This window comes from Salvia splendens, chromosome 16 (assembly GCF_004379255.2).
Source record: "Salvia splendens isolate huo1 chromosome 16, SspV2, whole genome shotgun sequence".
Taxonomy (NCBI): Eukaryota; Viridiplantae; Streptophyta; class Magnoliopsida; order Lamiales; family Lamiaceae; genus Salvia; species Salvia splendens.
In genome coordinates, this window is record NC_056047.1 from 12,553,500 (window position 1) to 12,578,250 (window position 24,751).

The window sequence follows — 24,751 nt, forward strand, 5'->3', positions numbered from 1 at the left end:
CTGGTATGCATTTTTTTGGGGTGGAAAAAGGGTCAAAAATTCGCTTTATCACAAATTTGGTTCTCTGTTTCCCACAGACGGCGCCAGTGATGAAGCCGCGAATTTCTGATGTTTGTAAATGCTGGTAGAGAATAAAGATCACGACACAAAGAATTTACGTGGTTCGATTTACTGAAGTAAATCTACGTCCACGGGAAGAAAAGAGGGCAGAGTTGTATTGCTTGATCTGTTTTCTACAGCTTACAAATACAAACTTGCTATATGGTCTTTTATCTCTAGAGAGCTTAACCCTTTTCTATCTGATCTAAGTTCTATTTATACATTGAACTAAGATCGTGGCTTGCATCACCACTAATGATGGTTGTGGATGTCGTGGAGGTCATGGAGGTCTTGCATGTAGCGTAGGTCATGGCCTACGATCGTGGCCTGAGCTGACACCACGTGGTAGTGGATGTGTTGGAAGTTGTGGAAATCCAGTATGGGTCCACTAACTCCTTGTTCGGTCGAAAACTGAGACCGAACTGCTTTGGTTGCCGATCTGAGAGTAGAGCTTGATGCCGACCTGAGAGCAGAGCTTGATGTTCGGTCGAATACTGAGACCGAACTGCTTTGGTTGCCGGTCTGAGAGTAGAGCTTGATGCCGTCCTGAGAGCAGAGCTTGATTGGTTGGCTTTCACCGAGCTGTAGGCTGAGGCCGAACTCTTTGGTAATGCCGAACTCATACTCTTCCTTGGGCTTTGGGCCGAACTCATACTCTTCCTTGGGCTTTGGGCTGATGGGCCGTCATTGCTGTTGGGCTTGTTTAGTACGCACCCCATCACCATTCAATGTTTTTTAACACAATAACGTCTCAGTTATATGCAACGGACCACCACTTCAATCGAAACAAGTTGTTTGACATGTTATATTTGCTATTTGAAATATTCTCCAACTCTGATTGTTTAATGAGTTGAAGCTATCTTATTGATGTTTAATTAATAGAAGTAGTAGTATTTAGTTCGTAAATTTACTTTTCAATTTATTTACAAGTTGAGTTAAAGTGTATTGTGTTATAAGTTTGACTTCAATTTTTTATGTACTAGTTGAGTTGAGTATATTGAGTGCATGTAATAAAGAAATACAAAGGCGAGAAAATAAACATCGGCGGACATGCCGCTTGATGCCGTGCGGAGGTTGTTTTGGTAGATGCCGGCAAATCGGCTGAGCTGCCTCCTCAGCCGCTCCCACTGTTTCCGACATTGCTCTCCATCGTGAGGCTTCCTACCTGACGGTTTGAATTGGAGGTAGCTTTGGGTAATGCGCCACCACATTCTGTCGATGTGCTGGTTAGCCCCGACGTATGGATTCTCGACTACACCAACCCAGGCCTTCGCCAGCGCGACACACTCCCCTATGCTCCAGATGGTCCTCTTTCTCCCGCTGGCTTCCTCCCCCACCCCCTCGGCCCCTCCCCACCCTCGTTCCCCGCACGCGAGGACGATGTAGTGCCCTTGCCCTTCCCTCTCCCCTGCTTCCGCGTCCGCCTCGCGCTCACCGTGGCGGACGTCCGCCGCTGCGTATGCTCTTAGATATGTGTAGCTACTTCTATGTAATACTCCTAACATGTAGTAGGATTGTTTCATGGAGTACCATGTTTCGCATACAATGATTTCTTGATTTGTTTTATACATGTTAATTTCTTCATATGATTCTAATTTATTTCTTTATGGAGAACATTATTATGCCTATTTATGATGTATGTTTAATTCAGAGTTTTACGATTCTTTTTATATGATTTTGGAGGAGTGTAAAACTTAACACAGTCTTTAATTGCACATAATTAGTTTATAGAAATTTTAAGACTTTGAAACGTATCCAGTTTATCTTAATAAGCGTATAACTTTCTTTATATTCAGCAGAGAAGAAATCCTTAATTGCACATAATTAATTTTAAATTTTATGTTGAAACCATGCGTAACATGTAGTAGTTGTAGTTTATGTCACATAAAGTTTTTCATATTTTTTGAAGTTAAAACTATGTTAAACAAATTTTTTCCAATATATAGTCTTCTTGGGTGCGAGCCCAAAATAGTGTTTTGATTTATTGTTTTTACTTTTTAGTATCTGAAATTCCCATAAAAAACCCACCGCTATATAAATTAAAAACCAGCACCATAGATCTGAGCCTTCTCCTCCTCCTCCGCCGCCGCCAAAATCAAGCAAATGGGTCTCCTCTTCTACGCAATAAAAGTTCCCAAAGTCATCACAGTAGCCTTCTTCCTCAACCTAATTTCCTACGCACACCACCTCCTCATCGCCGCCCTCACGCATCTCCGCCTCTACAAGCGCCCGCCGGCGGAGGAATTGCCCGAATCCGGCTCCTCCACCAACAATTACATCCTGATTCTGGACAGCTCCTCCCCCTCGCTGGTCCCGATCCCGGTCCACGTCGTGACCACCGCAATCAAGAGCCTGGTACCCGTAATCGAATATGAGGAATTGGTCGGCCGCGGCGGAGGCGGGGAGAAGGGGTGTAGCATATGCTTGGAGTGTATAGAGGGGCGGGATGAGGTGAGGGAGCTTTGCAATTGCAGGCATTTGTTCCATAGGGATTGTTTGGACACGTGGATTGATGAGGGGCAGGTGACTTGTCCTTTGTGTAGATCGATGTTGTTGCCTCCTAGAGTTAATCTTCTCAGATGTAATCAAATTCCTAATTCCTAGTTTTTTTTTCTTAGTTTGGAATTGTTGTTATTATGTCTGTTGCAATTTGTTTGGTATAGAGCTTGAGTTAGCTTTGATCTCTGTTGATTTGATTTAAAGTGGATTAGAAAACGAGTTGGGATAAAAGAAGGGAGAATTGGTTTTGACATTTTGAAAAGGATGTGGCAGTAGTAGCTTAGGATTGATTAGCTAATTCCATTTTAGTCTTGTTCGTTTGGTAGAGTTTGAATTGGTAAGGGAAGGAATTGCAGGCTTTGAATGGCATTAGCAGAGAGTTTTTAGTATTTGTGTGGATGAAGATGAGTCCATGTGGTGTGGCTGCTTTTGAATTTTATTGACTTGTTGGAGTGAGTGTTGAATTGTTGATGATGGATCCTCATTTGTTGCCAATTCTTTCCTCTCTTTTATTCTTTCTAGAAACCACTTTCATCTTATTCATTTTCATAAGAAATCCAAAATATTGTAACCCTAAACACATGCCTGGCTGCTGCTGCCCTACTTCGCCTTCCCACTTAAAATGTCTATATTCTTAAATGGCACGGAACTTTAGGAGAAGTTATTAAATGGAATAAATATAAGAAAAATTAGTTGTATATTTTAATAAAGAGATAAGAGAGATATTTATTTTTAAATATAAAAAGTGAACATCTTGAATGAACAAGATAAAAAAAAATGTGAACAATTTCAAGTGAGACTAAGATAGCACTAACTTGCCATATCTTATCTCTGTTTGAAGATACTACTGACATAAATTGTGACTTTGTGAAAATAGCTAGACTTCTTTAATGCCAAAACATTCGAGGCTGGGTACCATTGGATAATTTGGGATCCCTCCGTCTACTAGTGATATTGCTGAGGGGGTTTTATGTAGCAATGGTGAGGAGCAAATGCCTTAATTTTCGGCAATACTCTCAAACAAGTTGTAGAGAGAGTGTGTGCTCCTCATTTGAAACACGTGGAAACCCATCATGATATCATCATGTATGCCGGTTGGGAACACTAGAATTGTTGCAAGAGCATCTTTACTTTTGAGGATTATGTATCAAAAAAAATAGTACTACTATTCTTCTATCATTTGGGTTAATTTTGCTTTTGATTCATGAGAATTTAATTTGAAAGGATGGGATCGTAGACATTCTAGTAACCAAGTTAAAAACACTCAATCATGGATTTTATCAATCACGAAAATAAACCTCAACAAAATATAGTGGTGTCATTTTATATTTATTAGTCAGTTTATAATTAGCCAATACACTGAGTATTATTGATAAAAAAATGTCCTAGCCCGGGACAATATAAGAAGGCCCAATTTATAAAGATCACTCCATTAAGAATAAGCTAGGCTCATAAACTACAGCTGGATCATAGGCTTATATAGATCCAGCCCAACAATTGAACTCTTTTGTGCAACATGACCCAATACTAATATGATGGACTGCCAATAATTTCTATTTCTGCTGGAGAATGCAAATTTTTAACTTAATTTGTAGTTTAGATTTATTATATCAATTTTCAGCTTGAATTTCGAGATTAAATGAACCAATATGTTTCAAAATTGATTAAAATTACTAATATTTATAAGTTTATATAACTGAGTAAATAAAATGATTGATTTACAGCGCGCAAAAATTGAGATAAAGTTAGGATTTTATAATTTCAGTTTTTTTCTCATATTGCAAATGAAATTGAAATAGGAAGAAGAATGAAACAATGAAAAGAAATTGGAAATGGCGTCAATTGTTATATTACGATTTCATCAATAGTTAGTAGGCTGCTGGAAATTAGTAGATCACTAAAATAGAAATAGCGTTTACAAACGGTCCAAGTTTTCCATATAAATAAATTGTAGATGATACACGTTGTTACGGACTCAATTCTCACATCGATTGTGAGAACAACTGATGTGGGTTATATAGATTAAATGGGCTCTCTCTCCTAACAGGCTAGTCTTTTGGGATGAGTTCTCCTATTTGGTATGTATCAATTGGTGCTTTCATTGAGAGCTCAAACGGCTCGAAGTGGTGGCCGGGCAACGAACTCGCCGTGACCAACGAGTACGTTTGGGGCCGCTCGGAGTGGTGACCCACGGAGTGGTGGCCGGGCAAAGAATCCGCCGTGACCAACGAGAACTCGGAGTGGTGGCCTGGCAAAGAACCTGCCGTGACCAACGTGGCCGTGACCAACGAGGACGTTGGCCCTTAAAGGAGGGTCGAATGTTACGGACTCAATTCCCACATCGGTTGTGAGAACAACTGATGTGGGGTATATAGATTAAATGAGCTCTCTCTCCTAACATGCTAGTCTTTTGGGATGAGTTCTCCTATTTGGTCTGTATCACACGTCTAATTGTCTAAACATAATATTTGATAAACAAAGACTACTATTAGTAATTAGAAAACATAATATTTGATAAACAAAGACTACTATTAGTAATTAGAAGATATGTGTGGTGTGGGTACAAATGTATAATGAACTAAAATGGTCGGTAATAGAGACGTCCTGATGTATTGAAGTGAAAATGAAAATGTCAGCTGAAAATGATATAAAATCGAAAAATTATTAATTGGCAATGTCTAGTTATTATAGATAAAAATATTGTAATTGAAATTTGATATAGGATACTTGTAAATTTGGGGTCTAAATGCTGCAGCAAATGATTAGCCAGCTTTCACATTGGACGGCAGGCCATCTACCCTACAAAAATCGTTTTAATTACTCGTCTTACGCTCGCGAAGTCAAGAGAGTGAGTGAGTAAAATTCCATGAGTTTGAATTTTTGGATTTCTTCTGTACAATTTTAATTATTTATATATATTAGAGCATCCCATTGTCTCGGCGGACGTCGGACCGGCGTGCCGGACGTCCGCGTGGGACGTCCGCCATTAGACAGCATGCATACGGATACGGACGTCTGCTGCAGACACCGGAGTTCCGCGGCTTTCGGGACGTCCGCCATTGCGTTGACACGACGGACGTCCTGATGTTTTTATTGTTTTTTGTCGATATCCGTCGGGATGTCCTTGGGGATGTCCGTCATTGTATAGTGAGATATTCTTATGACGTGGCAGTACAGTGTGATATCCTTATGACGTGGGAGTAAGTGTTTTTGGGAAGTCTGTCGAGACATCCGTCCCATTATGGATGCCCTTAGTACAATTTTATTTAATATATCTCCTAGTTTAATTTACCAAGCTTTTAGAAAGAATTTTTTTGTTGTGATAAAATTAAAGTTTAGTAGTACGTACAATACATGTACACATGTTTCCCCAATATAAATAAGTACAATAGGTACTGACGTTGTGGCAGGACAGGACGTCGTCGGATTGAAGTGACTTTAGATCCGACATCATTTAAATCTCTTGACCGAAAAAATCAAATGATGAGAAAAAAAAAATGCACCTATACAAGTTCATACGAAGGCGGAGCCACTTGAGAAGTATAGGTCGAATGCCCGCTCCCAACATATTTTATTTACAGCATCCACAATAGGAATAACCCAGTAATAGCTCGGCCATAGCCTAGCCACAAACTCCTCCTACCACATCATCAACACTAAAAATCCTCCTGTCACATCATAAATAGTCCAGACATAGCCTAGACACATCATAAATAGCTCAACCACATCAATAGCTACATCACTCAAAATTATATAAAATAAATAATTAACAATCACACAAAATACGCAATTTAATTTACGAGACATATACGAGAAAATTCAATAATATTATTAATTTAAAAAGTACATTAATTAAAAAAAATTACATAATCAACAAAAAAACTACTGCCGTGCAGTCCTCCGTGCCCATAACTCTTCAATTAAATCCTTTTGGAGTCGAATATGAGCCTCCGTTTGGCGCATGTCGACATGTGCTTGGAGACGGCCGTCTTCATCGTGAGGTACCCCACTCCGTATATTGGGGGCGGCCATGCCGTGGCTTGGACCGGCTTCATTATCATCGTTGGCCCAATCAGTTAGTTGTACACCTTCATCTTCGACAATCATGTTGTGCATGATAATACAGACGTACATTATATCTGCAATGCAGTCGACATGCCACAAACGCGTTGGCCCCTTAACTGGAGCACACCAAATGATGCGCGCTCCACGTCCTTGCGCGCCGACTCCTGCCGTGCCGCAAAGTAGGTCTTCCTCTCATCTGATGCGCATCGGATCATCTTCACAAAGACGGGCCACCTAGGGTATATCCCATCCGCCAGGTAGTAGCCCATATCATGCCGGTTGCCGTTGGCGACAAAACTGATGGCCGGACCGACACCCTGACACTGCTCGTTGAAAAGTGGCGACGAGTTGAGGACGTTGAGGTCGTTGTTCGAACCGGCTATCCCAAAATACGCATGCCAAATCCACAGCCGGTAATCAGCTACGGCCTCGAGGATCATCGTGGGATTCTTTCCCTTGTAGCCGGTCGTGTAGAACCCCTTCCAGGAAGCGAGACAGTTCTTCCACTCCCAATGCATACAATCTATGCTGCCTAACATTCCCGGGAAACCATGCTTCTCCCCGTGCATCTGCATCAGATCCTGTCAGTCTTCGGGGGTAGGGCTTCGAAGGTACTGATCACTGAATACTTCAATCACGCCCTGACAGAAATACTTCATACATTCCAGGGCAGTCGTCTCACCGATGTGGAGGTACTCGTCCCACATGTCTGCCGCGCCTCCGTAGGCCAATTGCCGGATTGCCGCAGTGCACTTTTGAATAGGTGTGTGGCCGGGTCTGCCAGACGCATCGTGCCTGAAGCGGAAATACAGATATCGTTGCTCCAAATCGTTAACAATACGCATAAACAGGAACCTGCTCATCCTAAAACGGCGCCTGAAAAGGTTGGCGTTGAACCGCGGCTCCTGTGCGAAGTAGTCTTCGTATAGGCGATGATGTGCAGCTACGTGATCACGATCAATCACCGCTCGGCGGTGTACCACTGGGCGAGGTCGAGGTACCGCCGGCTGCAAGGCCCTCTGCATCCATTGATCAATCTCACGGTTCGTATAGGCCTCTAGCGCTTCGTTCATTAAACGCTCGTACTCCTCTGCATCCCCACCACTACTACCACCGGCGTTACTCATTTCTAGGTGTTGATCTTGTACAGATATTAAGATAGAGAGAGTACTCGTTAAAACAAGTGGTGCGAATGAAAATGACGTGCAAAACGCGTATATATAGTGTTTCAAAAAAAAATCGCGCTAGGCGATCCGGACGCTGCAATAGCGCCGAGCGGATCGCCCAGCGCACCGCCTAGCGCCACGGGACCGCCGAGAGCTAGGCGGTTTTTAAATCCGGAAATGGCTGGGCGGTTGCAATAGACCGCCTAGCGCACTGCCTAGCGCCAGCGCTCAGCTAGGCGGTGGGCTAGACGCTATTGTGGATGCTCTTATACCATTTTGTTCTGTTTTCAAAAGTTTCAATTTTTGTCTAACTCACTTCCTACCTTCGTCCATGATTTTGATGTATCATTAACAACTTTATTACCCCCGGCGTAGGTAGGTGGTAGACACTGAAGTGAATCGTGGCATTCCACAAATGAGTTTAAGCCACAAGTTTATTCATCATTTTCAGCACTAAACCTTTATTTTTGACTTGCAACAGTACTTATATACCGTCCATTTATTGAGATCCATGTTTCTTGAATTCAACGTATCAACATGCCTATATGATTCACCGATATCAAATAGGTCACATCACCAAAATTTAGATGATAAGAGCATCCATCTTCGTGCTCTTGCCAACGAACACGGATGGGGCACGACCCCACTTTTTCTGCCTGCTCTTAGGCAAGAGCACAACACCCACATTTGTAATCTTCCGCAAGGACGAGTACAAGGGTCCCACTATTCCATTAGAGCACCCACAATGGGGCGCCCGATGGCACGCCCGATGCGTGCCATCGTCCTCGGCGCGCCCGATGCTCCATTGTGGGTGCCCGGATGATGGCACGCCCTACGCCCACGCCCTAAGCTTCGGGCGCGGAAGAAGCGCGGACGATAGGCCATCGTCCGCGCCATCGGGCACCATTGTGGGCTCCGCAGACGATAGGCACGGACGATGACATGCGTTTTTTATTTTTTTCTTCCGAATCTTGTCTATTTAAACCTTGTTTCTCATTCACTTGTTCATACGAACATCTCGCCTCTCTCATTTCTCTCATTTCTTACATTTCTATCTCTCTTACATACCAAAATGAACCACGACGACGACACCAACTAGTTCATCGGAGGAAGGTAGTTCGACCAAGGATGCCTTAGATGTAGCCGTTGAAGAGGCCATGGCGGAATGCTTAGCCGAACTGCAACGCGAGGAGGAGGTGGCGGCGGAGCGGATCCATAGGCCTATTCGACGTTGGACGGTTGTTCGACGCGGCCACGCGGCAGCTCACCAACGTCTGGTTGCAGACTATTTTGCCGAGCAACCACGGTGGGGCCCGACTGCTTTCCGCTGCCGGTTTAGAATGCCGCGTTACCTTTTTCTTAGCATTGTCCGGACGTTGGAGTCACGTGATGAATACATGACGTATCAGGAAGATGGCGTCGGCAGACTTGGCCTTACACCGTCGCAAAAGTGCACGGCTGCACTCCGTCAGTTGGCCTATGGCACCACGACGGACATTTTCGACGAGTACCTCCACGTCGGGGAGACAACGGGCCGGGAATGCCTAAAGAGATTTTGTAGGGAAATTGTGGAGGCCTACGGGGACACATATTTGCGCAGGCCGACTGCTGTTGATTGCCAGGGCCTGATGAAGATGCACGAGATGGTGCACGGCTTTCCTGGGATGCTAGGGAGCATCGACTGTATGCACTGGGAGTGGAAGAATTGTCCGAAGGCGTGGAGAGGCCAATTCACTAGTGGATACAAGGGCAGCCACCCAACGATGATCCTCGAAGCCGTCGCTGACTATCGGCTCTAGATCTGGCATGCTTACTTCGGTGTAGCCGGGTTGAACAACGACATCAACGTCCTCAACTCATCCACCCTCTTCACCGAGCAATGCAATGGCAACGGCCCGGCCATCGAGTTCACTGCCAACAAGCGCCAATACCACATGGGGTACTACTTGGCCGATGGCATATACCCACGGTGGCCTGTTTTTGTGAAGACGATCATCTGCGCAATTGGTGAGAAGAGGGTTTTATTTGCGCACAAGTAGGAGGCGGCGCGGAAGGATGTCGAGCGGGCATTTGGTGTGCTCCAAGCACGGTGGGCAATAGTGAAAGGGGCGGCTCGTCTCTGGTTCAAGGAAGTCATCGCCGATGTCATGTATGCGTGCATAATCATGCACAACATGATAGTCGAGCATGAAGGTGGGAGCATCACCGACTGGAACGATGATGAAGGTGCATCTAGCTCGTACGGCACGGCGACTCAAAATCAAAATTAAAAAAAAAAAACGAACCTTGAAACCGCCGGTTTTAGAACCGGAACCATGTAAACCGTCCGAAAACCGGCGGTTCCGAACCGGAACAGTGAAATAGCCTCACGGTCCAGTTCCGGTTCCGAATTCCTATAAATCGGAACCGCCGGTTTTGGAACCGTGGGCAACATTAGATGGAGATGGGTAGTATGAAGGGTAATGGGCCATCTCTTTTTTTTATTAGTTAACAGAATTATTGGGCTACTTAATTAATTTTAAGATTGGGCTAAGTATAAGTTTTGTGAATTGGAAAAAAATGAGAATGAGATACCGATGGGAATTGTTTGAGTAATATATGTCGGACCTTTTTATTAATTATGGAGTTTGGGCCACCAACTAAAATAAAAGTATGGGTTAAGAATTTAATTAAATCATGGCCTCTCTTAAGTTGTTCGTTAGAATATTGGATGTTAAGAAATGGTTCACTAATTAATACCGCGATGATGAACATGAACTTCGGAGTTAGTTTAATGCTTGAATAAATTGCATAGGAGGTAATGCTCTCTTTGTTAAATGAATAATTTTGTACACCTCCATATAAATTAAATCTCTCGATTTAAATAAATGCTCAAGGACTTTTCTATGAAACGAGAAAAAAGAATAAAAAGATCATGCACTTAGGATGCATTCATGTTAAGTCTTTTCGACTTCTTAAAGGCTAAGTTAAGTGTACTTTATTTTTAAAGGGACGTCTTCGTACGTTGAGTAAGACCGAGTCAAGGAAATTTCGGTTAAGGAATTACGTTTTGAGGTGGACATTCCTTTTTTTAAACGTGACTTTAGCATGATTATGTGAAAATTTCTATACATGTTTTTGTCCTGCCATGTTTTGCTTTTATAAATACCTACCTGCTTGGCTATGTCAATCATGTTTAATCGAATTCGGGTCCCAGTAGGGCCGCAAACTCTACTCGGACTAGTGTATACATATGGGGATCGTGAGCTAGCTTTCGAGTTGGCCGGTCCAGTGACCGTTGTGGAATGTAGTCACATTCCCGGTTCACATACGTTTCAGATATGGTATCTATGTTATGTGATTGCGCAATCAATTTTTATGAATTAAAGGAAATTTTAGTGACTCGGGCCTTTTAAGTAAAACCCCGGGCTCGCTCAACTATGGCTGACAAAATTTTAACGAAACTTATGATTTTTGGCAATGTGTCCACTGAGTATATCAAGTACTCAACCTTGCATGTTTCTTTTCTAACGTGCAGATTGAACGTGGACGAGGGGCGAAGTGTTGAGCAATGACAATAATAAGTAGTATAGGATGCCCAAAGAAGTGTGTCGTCACACATACCTCTTTGTCTTGGTCTCTTCCGCTGCACTAGTAATTTTGTACTAAGACTTCATAAACCTAGTTATCATACTCTGATTTTGTATGGCCATGTACCACTTTTGCATTTGAAACTAATGTTTGAACTTGACTCACCATTTATGCTTATCTCTGTCTACCTTCAAGTTTTATTTAGTCATGATATAGCCACGCTAGTAAGATGTGGTCGTGACAGTATCTACAAGACATGTGTTTTATTTGCAATTAATAATTGAAGGTTTTGAACATCTTCACATCCCTTGATCACGTGGTTTGTTCCTCGTCATTTGTTTCATACTATTATGTGGAGCTGTGAAAACATGAAATTGTGATAATGATACTATATATCTCGTGATATTGTATCATAAATAATAATTCATTAATTCATGACCACAAAAGATAAATACATGATTTTCACATATAATATTAAAGACATGCTTAACATAATGAGTTTAATTTCTGTTTTTTTGGTCTTTCTACCTGTACACATGTGTTTTTATGGAATGAGATTATGTGGGAGTAAATATAAACGTACAAGTTTTAAAATTTTAAAATGAATGTATCTATACACATGTTGCGCAAAACACGCACACAAGCTTCACGCTAATTACTAAAATAATAGTTAAATGTAGGAGTATTAAAAATTAGGTGTGATCACAGGCTATAGATAATTACTCTATGATTTTCAGAAACTCAAATTCATTTATGATGAGTCGATAACATATGGATTTGAACGAGAATTTACTTGTTTTCAGTTTATTACATGACAAATATAAATAACACAAGGTGTATATTTAATTTACTAAATAAATACTAAATCAGATAGTGAAAGTAAACAACTTGTTCAAACAATTTTTTTATGTACGTGCTCAATTTTTTAGTGTAACTAACTTGTAGCTAGTTAGAGAAATATAGACCAACATCTATATTTACATATATGTATTGTATCTCTATTCTTAGGCAATACTTAGAGCATCCACTGTAGGGGCGGCGAGCCGGCCGCCCCCGAACCGCCGTCGCCCGCGCCTACCTATAACGTGGGAAGCGTCCGCCCAGAGGCGAAAGCATTTTTTGGGGCGGAAGGCCCATCGGTGAGAAGGCGTCGAGGACGCGCCGGCCTATAGTGCGCCGGTCATCGGTGCGCAGGCAGAGGCCGGACACTTTGAATGTATAATTTTATAATTTTACCGTTTCCGTAATACAACGAATATTTGGTCCCAACACTTTTTTAAATTATTTACATTCCGATAATTTTAATTAGAATTGAATTAAAATATATAAAAAATAAAATAAAATGAAAAGTAGTTAAAAAAAGTATCCACTATTGTTGCAGACACTTTTTTTTGTGAGCGCCGACAAATAAAAAATGATTGTAAACCAAAAAATGTAATAGGACTATTGGAAGTGTCCACCCTTTTAAATACTGAAATGGGCGTATAGCCACATTTGGAAGTCTCTCTCAGTTGGTGTATAGCCACATTTCGCTTTCTATAACGTTTTGGTGGCGTAATACTGAAATGGGCACGATAAGAATAGACTACACTTTTAAATAACTTTACTATTTATTCAAATTCCCCATGATTAAAGTTTGCGTTTTATACTCTATAACCATTTTCTCACTATACTACTTTATGACCCCACCTCACTTTAATTTTACCTCATTCCAATATGTATTTGTATAGATCACTTATCTTCGATTTATAGATATTTGTCTGGATAATTTCAAAAATACTAATATATGTAAACGTAAAAGGTTTTGGATCTTGGGTCGTTTAATTTTTTTTCTAGAAGTGTGACACCTCTTTACATATAGGGCGTCGTAGTTCTCTAGAATTTCATAGATTCTTTCGCATTTTTGTTTTTGATTGTTTTTCTTCCTTTATTCTTTATCCTTCTGTGAATTGATTTTTGAAAACAGGCAATAAATTTAAATATTTACCTTTCATAAAGCTATATATCGTGTATAAAATATAACTATGCATTTGATGTTGGAAAATTTGAGTCTGGAATCTATATTAATCGGTTTTTCATTAGTTGTTGATAGCTAGTGTCCAACAGTACAACTAATGAAATGATTAAGTAGATCGTGGCTTTTCTAATGAGAGGCCGATTTGGTTGAGTAATTTTTTAAAAATGAATCATGAATCGTCTATATTTTAATTAAAGAGTAAGAAAAGTAAATGATACTCGGTAAGCTCATATTCAAGCTCGAGCTTGACCTTAACTCATACAGTACGATGTTTGTAAAATGATGCTCGAGCTCGAATTGAAAACTCATAAATATTCATTCCGAATATACTCTTGATCAACCCATTTTTGGACCTCGATTGAAGGCTCATTTACTTTGGCTCGATCGAAAGTTTGCAAACAAGATCTATTAACATGCTCACATATGTATACCCAATACCCCAGTGAACAAATCACCTTCAGGCTTGAGATTTAGCTTGAAGAAACTATCAAACTCGAAATTAGATTCAAGATCGACTTGTTTATAAATGTGCGAGTCATTTGATATTTCTTCCAATAATAGTACTCCCATTCATTTTTCTTTTATGCAAACTATTCATGTAAAAAAAAGTCCATCTTTATATGCAAATTGAAATGAAGTTAGTACTAGTATATTTTTTTATAAAACTTGGATCCGTAAGGATTATTTTATCACTCGTAACTAAGGGAGGGGATTACATTATCGGTTTAAAATTATTAAACCAACCAAATGGAGTACTATAGTAATTGATTAAGCCCTAATATTTTAATCCATCATCACCCTCGTCGAACTCATGTGATCTTTCTACGAAATATCGAGAGGCTTGAACAATGCAAACGAGTAGGTTTGAAGTTTGAACAGACTCCCTAGCAATATACATATAAAATCACAGCACATTGCACTTTCAAATTGTATTATATATTTGTGTTGACAATTTTTATTTTACTAATTTGCAAGTAGGATGTAAAAGTAATAAATTTTTTATTATAAGAGAATAAGACCCACCACCGAAATACAAGAGTATAATGCCAATTTTCTCTAATAGTTGCGCGTGCCTCACTATATTAATCTGTAATAAACTGAATTGTTCTATATCCAACTACTCTATCTCTATGTAACTCTATTGATTTAGAATTTATTAAATAAAATTAATTTAATTACCAAAGGAAATGCAAAAGGTTATGATCCATGGACTTGAATATTGGTTAGGCTCCAACTTTGACTTCGAACGTAAAAATTTGTGGTCATCAACAATTTAACATTATGTATTTTTGGTCTTTTTAGTTATGAAGAAATATAATACTAGGACATTCTTATGTACTCATGTTTCCGTCCACACACAACCTACAAAAAAACATTTAATTCGTTGCAAACGTCAAGTCCTATAATATTTCAAATTTGTAGTGTAAATTAATTTTCATTAATAAATCCACAAAAAATTGTTTGATCTCTATGTACTCCTTTCATCCACCAAACGATAAATAACTGTATTATGCAACATACTTTATTTGGGTATAATACTATAATCCATAAGCATCATTATTGTTTAATCTAATCCCGATGGAGTGATCTAAGATGCAATTATTGTCTATTCTTTAATTTGTTTGGCAATTAATTGAACACTTTAATAGTTATTTTGATAAAAAAAAATGAATAACTACAAAAAAATTAACCATCCAAATTTTATTATATATATCGATAATTTTGATTAAGATATAATGATAGATAAATAAACAAGTTCACCATAATTAATATTTTCAATTTTATAGCATGCTTTAAAATTTATTATAAGTACTTTTATTTTAGTTTAGTTATCCAAATCTTAAATTAAATATTGTAATATGCAAATATTCATCATATTTTTATCTTATAGATGTTACAATTCAAGATTAGTAAACCGTTATTCTTATCTAATGTCATTTAAAAAAAAAAAAGTTTTATACTAGCAATACTTGATCGAATTTGCATTTATACTTACCATACAATTAATATCTTTAAATTTTAGAAATAAATTTTCAGATTTGGTTTTTATTTAGTCCATTGGATTAGCTTCAAAATATTTTAATGCAATTTTTTAATACGATCAAATTTCAATCCGATTAGCTATTAATCTAAAAATTACACTAAAAATCATAAATTATAATGTAACCCTAGATTGCTGAACTTCAATATGGAAAAGGGAAATTATGAGTTGACATCAGAAATCGAATTATTGGATCCTTTCTTCGACATTGCAGCAATAATTATGTGATTAATCGAGTAACAGTTTAGATTAATCAATCCAAAATATATAGATTAATCAATCCAAAATATATAGATTAATCAATAGATCCAACACGTGAAAATAGACGGTGAATAAAAACTAGTGCACTACTCGCTCACAATTTAGTCAAACATAAATCAAAATTCCGCAAACGTGTAAAATGAGACCACACATCAATTCGCTTCAACGCTTTTACCACCAATTTCACTATATATATTCAATTCAACCAACGCAACGCCACAATCAATATTATCAATCTCTTTCTCTATCTAAACTCTACCAAAACAACACTAAACAAAATATTAAAAGCAACAACCATTCCACCAAAACAGTCCTCCTCCATCCAAATTATTAGTACATTTCTTTTTCCATAAATGCTAAATTTCTGATAATTTTGTGCGGCTATTTGGTGACTTGGAAGATTTAATCAGAAGATTACAAAAGCTGCGTTTGGCAACCAGCTGATTCTTGTGAAGTTGAATGCAAGCGGGCCTACAGCAATCTCAGCAACGCCTCTCTCTCTCTCTCTCTATTGCAGTTGCATCCTTATCCTTTTCTGAAGGATTTTGGCATCTTAACTGCCATTAATTTAATTTAATTGTTTCTTGTATAAATTACTACTCCTTATCCACACACCTTTCTTCTCTTTCGATCTTTTTTAGTCTAAATTTGCCTCCCTCTTTGCATTTGGGTGGATTGGGGGCTAACCCAATCTTCTTCTCCAACCCTCGACTCATCGCTGAGCTGAAAGCCTAAATCTATACCCGATTGAATCGAGGGTTCCTGCTGCTTTCCTACTTCTATGGCCATGGTTTCTGCTTTTCTTGAGATTTTGCAAAAGCCTACAATTGGGGATATGGTGCTTGAGCTAATGGCGTTGGCGACGCCCATCTGGGCGGCGATCGTCGTCGGCGTTTTGCTGGGCTGGGCGTGGAAGCCCAAGTGGGCTGATAATCTCAGTGTGGGATTGCTTGATTCCGCCGTTGCAAACGACGGGGAAGCGAAGAAATCAGCGGCGGGGCTGTCGCAATTCGTTGGTTCAATCCCGAGCTTGAGCTCGTTGAAGCGGCATTTCTTGCTTGAGAGTAGTAACTCGTCCGAGTCTTCGGTTCCGTGCTTTGAATACAGGTGAATTTTGACTTTTCTTTAGCGGAATTTGATTGATAATTCAGCATTTGATTGATATACTGGCTTGTTTGAGTCAATTGGGATGCTCTAGGGTTTGCCCTATTGTTTTTATCCATCCTTTAATAAGTTGAATTTTTGTGTGGTTAGTTCGTCAAAGATGGAGACTGAGAAAACGAGTGCTGTGAATGAGGATGATCTCAAGCATTTTCACAGGCTAGTTGAGGAAAAAGATGGTGGTCCTGTTTGGATCCAAATGATGGATAGGTCCACCCCCAATATGAGCTATCAAGCTTGGAGAAGAGATCTTGAGGTATACATATATATTTCATTTTCTAGATGATACATTTTGATCATGAATTGATGTTGAATAGGGTGTTGTTGGATTATAATTATTGAATTTTCTGCTCATAGATTGGACCTCCACAATATCGTAGTAGAACTATTTACGAAGATGCCACCCCTGAAATGCTGAAAGATTTCTTCTGGGACGATGAATTCAGAGCGAAATGGGATGATATGCTTATACAATCTGAAACTCTCGAGGAATGCCCCACTACCGGAACAATGGTGGTTCAGTGGGTACGCAAGGTAGGGGGCTGTTTCTCTTCGTGCAAATATTTGTGCTCTGATTGTCTTGGTGAAAATGCTGATCGTGTTATTTTGTTGTCGTCCAGTTTCCCTTCTTTTGTAGTGACAGAGAGTACATCATTGGCCGTCGAATTTGGCAGTTTGAAGGAAACTATTACTGCATAACAAAGGTAAGAGGAGAAATTGAAATATTGGTGCTTGTAGTTGATGGATATACTTCCATTCTGTTAGTTCTAGTCTTGAATACTTGTAGAATTGGGTTAAATTATTGTTATTTGTATGCATGGTAGTATAACATAACTTTCTAAATATTTCTTCTGATTCCTAGTTTGTAAAATTGTATTCTTGCAGCTCTATGAATTCAAAAATTTTCAAGCAGTTAGGTTATTCTACACCAGCCTCATTTGTCAATTTGATTAGGGTTATTCTAGTAGTATATCACTTGTTTGGTTAGTTCGTTATAATGAACCCCTTGGCATAGTTGTATTTATGGCATTGTACATCCCGGATGATGAATTGAAGGCTAGAAAACAAATTTTATTACTCTTATCATTCAATTCATTTTCATTGGCAGTCTTGCTAATATTCTTGCTTCATGATATAGGGTGTGCCACGGTCCTCCATTCCTCGTCGCAACAAACCAAGAAGAGTTGATTTGTACTATTCTAGTTGGTGCATTCGTGCAGGTACTAATTTTTCTTTGTTTTAGTATAGTTACCCACTTTGCTGTAATGTTGCTATCTAAATAAGCTAATTGCAGACTGATATCTTTATTTTGTAAAAAAAAGTGTGTTAGTTTCTTTTCTTTATTTTGGTATTTCTGTATTAAATGATTAAAATGCTATGAAGTTACTAAATAGGAATATCTGAGGAAGACAATTCTCAAATTCGCATTCATAAGTTTTCCATAATTTATTTGTTATCTACTTTGTTGGACTAAATAAAAATGAAAACAGCTTCCGTTACTTGAGAGATCTTTTTGGACAGAAAAACTTTGAATCCGATACTTATTTTTTTGGGTGAGTTTGAAAAAATCTGATGAAAATTCCCTTTTGGTGAATTCAGCTGAATCAAAGAGAGATGGGCGGTCGACTGCGTGTGAGGTTCTACTGTTCCATTACGAAGATATGGGGATACCATGGGAGATCGCAAAACTAGGTATCCGGCAAGGGATGTGGGGCGCTGTCAAGAAAATCGACCCTGGCCTGCGTGCCTACCAGAAGCACAGGGCATCCGGAGCACCACTCTCACGCTCTGCAACAATGGCCCAAATAAATGCTAAAGTTGATGTGGACGCATTGGAAGGCCAGGAGAGTGTAAGCACTAGTGCATCAGAGGCCAAAGATGTAGTTTCCACAGAGAAGCCATCGCGCAGAGGCATCTCAAAGGGTCTTGTCATTGGTGGAGCCATCGCCCTCGCTTGCTCCCTGGACAGAGGCCTTCTGACGAAAGCTGTTATTTTCGGGGTTGCAAGAAAGTTTGCAAGAACGGGACAGAGGTTATGACGGATACACATTCCTCTCTGTGGCGTAGTGAAGCAAAGTCCCACACAAGGAATTGGCAGTGGTTGAAAATTTGTAGCTGCGAAATAAAGAGGCAGATTCCATTATTTTTGATTTCCTGCATCTCCATGTAGTGATGATATTATCCCTAGAATTCATTAATATCCCAATATATGATCATTTTGTTGACAGATGATATGAATAGAATCTACTACTTATGTTCATCATGCATGTGTTGTGGACGCTTCAATCATAGTACATATATTTTCATGGTTCTGGTGGAGGAAAGAAGCTTGGCTGTTTCGGGCCTGCAACGTTGGGGTCCCGGTTAAGATTTTCAACCGTTGATCAATTTTCAAGTTATTGATCTAATAAGTTTAATAAAGATATAAATATAATGCTTCCACTAGTAATATATTTTCAGTTTTTTTTTAGAGTCACTCGCAGTCTCCTCGGTTCATATATTTGCATGAATTTTGGAGAAATTGATGAAGTTATTATTTATTCGACTAGAGAAGTCTTACCCTTATGTGATGTCCAAGAGCCGCTAATTGCCGTTCCGGTATGGCTTGGCTTGGTTTGGTACTTGTGCCATCTCTTCTTTATCTCTTTAACACACTTTTGCATGCCCAAACTAGTATTCTTCCAATATTTATCAGTTTCATCGAATTCATTTTTCAATAATAATATTCTAATATATTTCTCTATCTTTCTCGTATTTTAATAATTTTATATTAAAATATGTGTGATCCACCATCAACGGTCATCCAAAATGAGGATCTCATACATAACTTGAAACTTAATTAGTGTTTTGTGTGTGTTTGAGCGAGTAGTGGAATTGTTGCCCATGTCTCATCACATGTATATATATGTAAAACCAAGAAACATTACACAACACAAAATCAAGATGATAGTAGTAGTATGATTTAATATATTCTTAAAGAATTCGCACTACTCAACTGCAACATAATATAGTTCATATCATATTCACAAATCACAACAAGAGATGAGATTGATACTCCTATTTTACAAGTGTATGAATGGAAATAGAGAATATTTTAGGTGACTTCCTCAGTTGATGATGTGGATGATATGAGAGTTTCGAAGCAGTAGAGTCCGTCAAACTCCGGTGCAAAACGACCTACTGCAGCTCCGGCTAGCTTTGGTTGATCTGGTGAACGCAGACCGCCAGTTTTTGGAATTGGAGTTGGAGGAGATGGATTGATTGAAGCTGAGGTTGAGGTTGACCATCCCAACATCTGTGCGCATGCCGCTTCGAACGAACTCATTATTGAATACTTCATTTTCACACCTCTTTTCTTTTTCGATCAACTATTTACTAATACTACTACTACTACTAAATTCTCGCACTATTTCTTTTTTGCACTCTAATGAGATGTGGAATTGTAGCATATTAGAGGTTCGAGTGTGTGTACTTGTATTTATAGCGCATACAATCAAACATGATGAGTTGTTAATTATATAATGCATATACCAGCAATTTCGTGGGGCCTCATGCACCTTTAACTGAATACATGCTTTACCCAATGTCCCAAAATTAACCGACACCAATGTTATGTATCAGCCATTTTTTTTATTTTGGAACCATTACCAATGTCCCAATACATCTACAATTAAACGCTACCTAATTCAACCAGGTACCAAGCCATGACCAATGTCCCACAACTAAACCAAAACCAAAACCAATATATCGATTCCACAGGATTGATTTCGGTTCAAGAAAAATAGAATAATAACCATCGATTAACACCCTATTTCTTAAAAAGAAAAGAAAAGAAAAGAAAAGAAATTTTCTACATAGAATTTGACGTTTTATGAGTTCAGATGTTCTTTAATTTAACCCAATTTTCCGTAAGTAAAAAGTCCCATTGCCATTTTAAAATCACAGACAAATTAAATATACATCCTTTCTCTCATAGGACTAACACATAACAAAACTCTTGCGTTCTGTCAAATTGTGAATCATTTATTTTTATCTGAAGTCTCAAATCTTAACTCTTGTATTTACACTCTTCACTCTTCTACTCCATTTTTCAATTTTACAAGAGTCTCAAGCCTACCCCAAATCTGGTTGTTGAGTTGTTTCATATTTACTCAAAAGTACTTATCATAGTTGGTGACCTAGGAGATGCTGGAATCCAACCCATCATTGCGACAAGAAATGAGAGGGTTGTATTGTAAATTAATTTCCAATTACACGTTTGCTTCAATTCTAGTTTCAAGTTAATTCTCGACTGATCAACAGTGACCTTATGCATATGCATTTGATTGTCAGGTTTAATTCCTATTACTATAACATTAGTATTACCAAGATGTTGCTCTAACTGACCACTTCCTTCCTCGTAATAAATTGAACTTGGAACTTTCAATATATGTAAAGAAAGAAGAGATTGTAAAAAATCAAAGGATAAGTTCAACTGCAAGGCCCACCATTTTTTGCAGATAACTTTGGAAATATATAATATCCCTTCTACGAAATAATCCTATATAAACAGCAAGTCAGCAATAGCACATGGAATGTACGCTAAAGGTGGTGCCACGACGAATATAAATTTAAATATAGTAATTATTACTACTATAAAATATAAGGAAACATTTATTTGCTTTGGAATTTGAAAGCTGTTAGTACCATAGTGCACTTATCTCACTATGATAAAATTTATGTAACTGGCTTTGGCCAGTATCAGTGGATACAAGATTTTGTGCAACAAACACAACGTGCATGATGTATTTGCCTTTTTTTAGGTAGAAAAAAATGATTGTATTAAGTTATGCACACAAAATCATGTAGTCACATTTAGCTATGTAAGCGATGGAGTACTGTAAATTACTCATTATTCAAAAAGAGTAGTGCTAAATGGCTATATTATAGTCAGTCATAAACTTAAAATATTAATAAAAGTTGTACATATATTGCTGATTCACTTTAATTTATTTCATCTAGAAAGTAACAATTTATTTTTGACTATATTATCCTTTAACACTAACACCAGTAAATAACAAAGAGAAATGTAACCCTCTTTTCAATTCTTTTATGTTGATTTCGTATCACTTTTTATACTTTTATTTATTATTTTTGTATTATTATTTAAATTTTGTGTGAAATTAATTTTAAAGTTAGAATATAAATATCTAATGATATTATAATTCAATTGTTACTAATAATATTTGTTCTCCTTTATATAAAATAAGTCAATTACTAATAATTAGTATCTACATAATTATAACAAAATATATGTAAATATTATACTAGTATACAATGCATTTATAAAAAAAGTAATTCAGATTTTTAGAGGGACAATGTTTCAATATTAAAAGTATACATATAAAATATCTTATTCTAGAAACATAAATTAGACAATTGAAAATTACTTAATTGAAACCCATTAAATAAATTAAAATCCTAGATAATTTATAAAGCTAAGTTATGACAAAGACTCCTATAGTTTATAATAGGTTTAATATATTAAAAAATTCAATTAGTAAAAAATGAGTAATATACATTATTATTTGAAATTAATACTACTGTATTATGTAAAATTAAAATATTACTACTATAAAACTCAAATAAAACTTAGAGTAATCTATCACAAGGCACCAACTACCAAAACTCATCCATTAAGCTCAATTTTATCCCTCAGTTCTTACTAGTAAATAAAAATCTACTCTATAAAAAAACATAACAAGTTAGAAGTATTAATTTTAAATTAAAACTTATATAGACAAAATATCATTACGTAGCACCGCCATCCCCCCATCACACATTAACTATGATGGCACAACCAATTATTGTATTATCTCACAAATTAATTCATAAATATTGAATATTTATATATGATATCACAACTTCTTTAATCCCACTCTTAAATAGCTATTGACTTCATTTTTATTGACGGTTCTATTTGGCACAGTCCCAAGCATGCTCTATTAAAATAAAAATTAGACCATAAACCAGATTTTAAAAAAAGCAACCTTCAATGCGACTAATTCGAAGTTCAAATACTCCTATAAGAATACATCGACTCATATTGAGTTAAATTCAGAAGGTGACACATATTGATGAAAGAATAAATTCAAAAAGGCCTGGGATTGGGCTTGATCTTGGGCTGTATTTGGGGTTAAAAGTATTAAAAGAAAATTCAGGCTAGGAATCGTATGGGTCGGCCTTATTAACATGGTCAATGAGTTCGAAATTAATATTTGATGGTGGCATTGAAAATAATTTCATGATAAATGTTATATGAAATTCATACTTTGTTTTATCATTATTCAAACTCATAGATTTTGAAATTTTTTATTTGTATCCTATCATTATAGATTATAGAAGTACTTATCGACAACATAATGTACAAGTTTTTTTGTGGCTTGATTCCACCTCAAATGAATATGAGAAAAGTATTAGTTGAACATTATCATATGAGTTGGATAATATCACCATATCGATTCAGTGTTCACATTCCATAAAATTCTCTGTACTTTTCAAATACTACAAAACAACTATCAACACAATGTTCAATGAATAACAACATAGGAGTAAAAAATATCATTGTACCACTTCAGAATTATCATTATATGCTCTTTTGCACCTTTGGACCACATTGCACAACAACAGGTAAATTAGTTCATGTTACTTATACAATTCAGATTATATTAAAATCTTTAAAAATTATCTTTAATTTAATACAGTACTCTGTATAACTTAAAATTAAGAAAAATTACTACGTACAATATAAACCAGTGAAACTTAAAATTTTAATCGATAGCCGACAATTTAGACAAATCTGTATCTTTTTCTTTGTTCTCTAACTTCAAATTTATCATGCCATTTATTATTCGACGCCGACGTTTTTGACAAATCTGCCAAAAATGATTCCTTCAAAAAATAATTAAGGACCTAAATAGTTTTTCCATATAATCTGGTACAGTACTAATTTTTTATAATAAAAACTTGAAAATAGTCTATGTTTTTATACTCCCAGTATAATTTATAGACTATAAACAAAACATCACAATTTAGAATTATTTTTAATTATTAGACCATCTCCAACTATACTACAAAACCAATCCTATTATAAGTTTTTGAAGAAAAAATACCTATATTTAAGTTTACACAAAAATTATACCAAAAACACTTTTCAGATTTTGATTTATTGCATTCAAGTCCAAAACAATTTATATTTATCAAAATAGAATGAGGAAGGAAGAGAAATTAAAATTACAGAGACAGAAAAACTTACAGAAGAAGAAGAGCGGCGTGAAGACGACGATGATATGAAGAATAACCTAATTTAATTATGTTTATATTTAGTTAATTATTAATTAGTGGGCTTGGCCACATTAGTTAAATTGGAAAAGTTATACTAATAAGTTAAATTACACTACACGAACAGAAGTTAAATTAAAACTACATATACATTAGAACTTCTACACGTTAAATCATAGGAGTAATTATAAATATTAAGGATTGTTTATTTTAATTTAAAATTTGACATAATCATTAATGATTAATTGGCAATAATAAATTTCTTATGTAGTTATATTAATTGATAAATTTTATTATATTATTTAATTTAATTTAAGTTATTGATAAAGTGTTATGGGATAATGGTGTAATTTAGATAAAATATATGGATATGATTGAAAAGTATGAAAAAGTAGGAAAAGTAAGTGAGTGGAGAATATTCTTTTGAGTTTAAGTTTAATGTAAATAGTTGGAGTAAAATCAATATTTAGTATGACATTTACACTAAAATGATTTGAGTTTAGTATAATGGTAGTAGCTCTTAGAAATTAGTACTATATAACTCTCTTAGCT

At 37.2% G+C, this 24,751-nt stretch overlaps 2 protein-coding genes across 2 annotated transcripts; both read left to right on the top strand.

Annotated features, from left to right (window-relative positions):
• Window positions 1–1,900: 1,900 nt before the first annotated feature.
• LOC121770626 (brassinosteroid-responsive RING protein 1-like) lies at window positions 1,901–3,176 on the top strand. Its single transcript, XM_042167377.1, has one exon. The coding sequence runs from the start codon at window positions 2,203–2,205 to the stop codon at window positions 2,701–2,703; it is 501 nt and encodes a 166-aa protein (XP_042023311.1). The 5' UTR covers window positions 1,901–2,202; the 3' UTR covers window positions 2,704–3,176.
• Window positions 3,177–15,942: 12,766 nt separating this feature from the next.
• LOC121772688 lies at window positions 15,943–19,139 on the top strand. Its single transcript, XM_042169882.1, has 6 exons — window positions 15,943–16,825; window positions 16,973–17,135; window positions 17,237–17,413; window positions 17,500–17,583; window positions 18,018–18,099; window positions 18,479–19,139. The coding sequence occupies exons 1-6, from the start codon at window positions 16,500–16,502 to the stop codon at window positions 18,916–18,918; spliced, it is 1,272 nt and encodes a 423-aa protein (XP_042025816.1). The 5' UTR covers window positions 15,943–16,499; the 3' UTR covers window positions 18,919–19,139.
• The last annotated feature ends 5,612 nt before the right edge of the window (window positions 19,140–24,751 follow it).

Bases quoted from the DNA above. Each gene is read 5' to 3' on its own strand.
- LOC121770626 (XM_042167377.1), top strand. From the start codon at position 2,203: ATGGGTCTCCTCTTCTACGCAATAAAAGTTCCCAAAGTCATCACAGTA.
- LOC121772688 (XM_042169882.1), top strand. From the start codon at position 16,500: ATGGCCATGGTTTCTGCTTTTCTTGAGATTTTGCAAAAGCCTACAATT. The intron at 17,136-17,236 runs GTATACATATAT...TTCTGCTCATAG, and splicing joins CTTGGAGAAGAGATCTTGAG to ATTGGACCTCCACAATATCG. The intron at 18,100-18,478 runs GTACTAATTTTT...TGGTGAATTCAG, and splicing joins TAGTTGGTGCATTCGTGCAG to CTGAATCAAAGAGAGATGGG.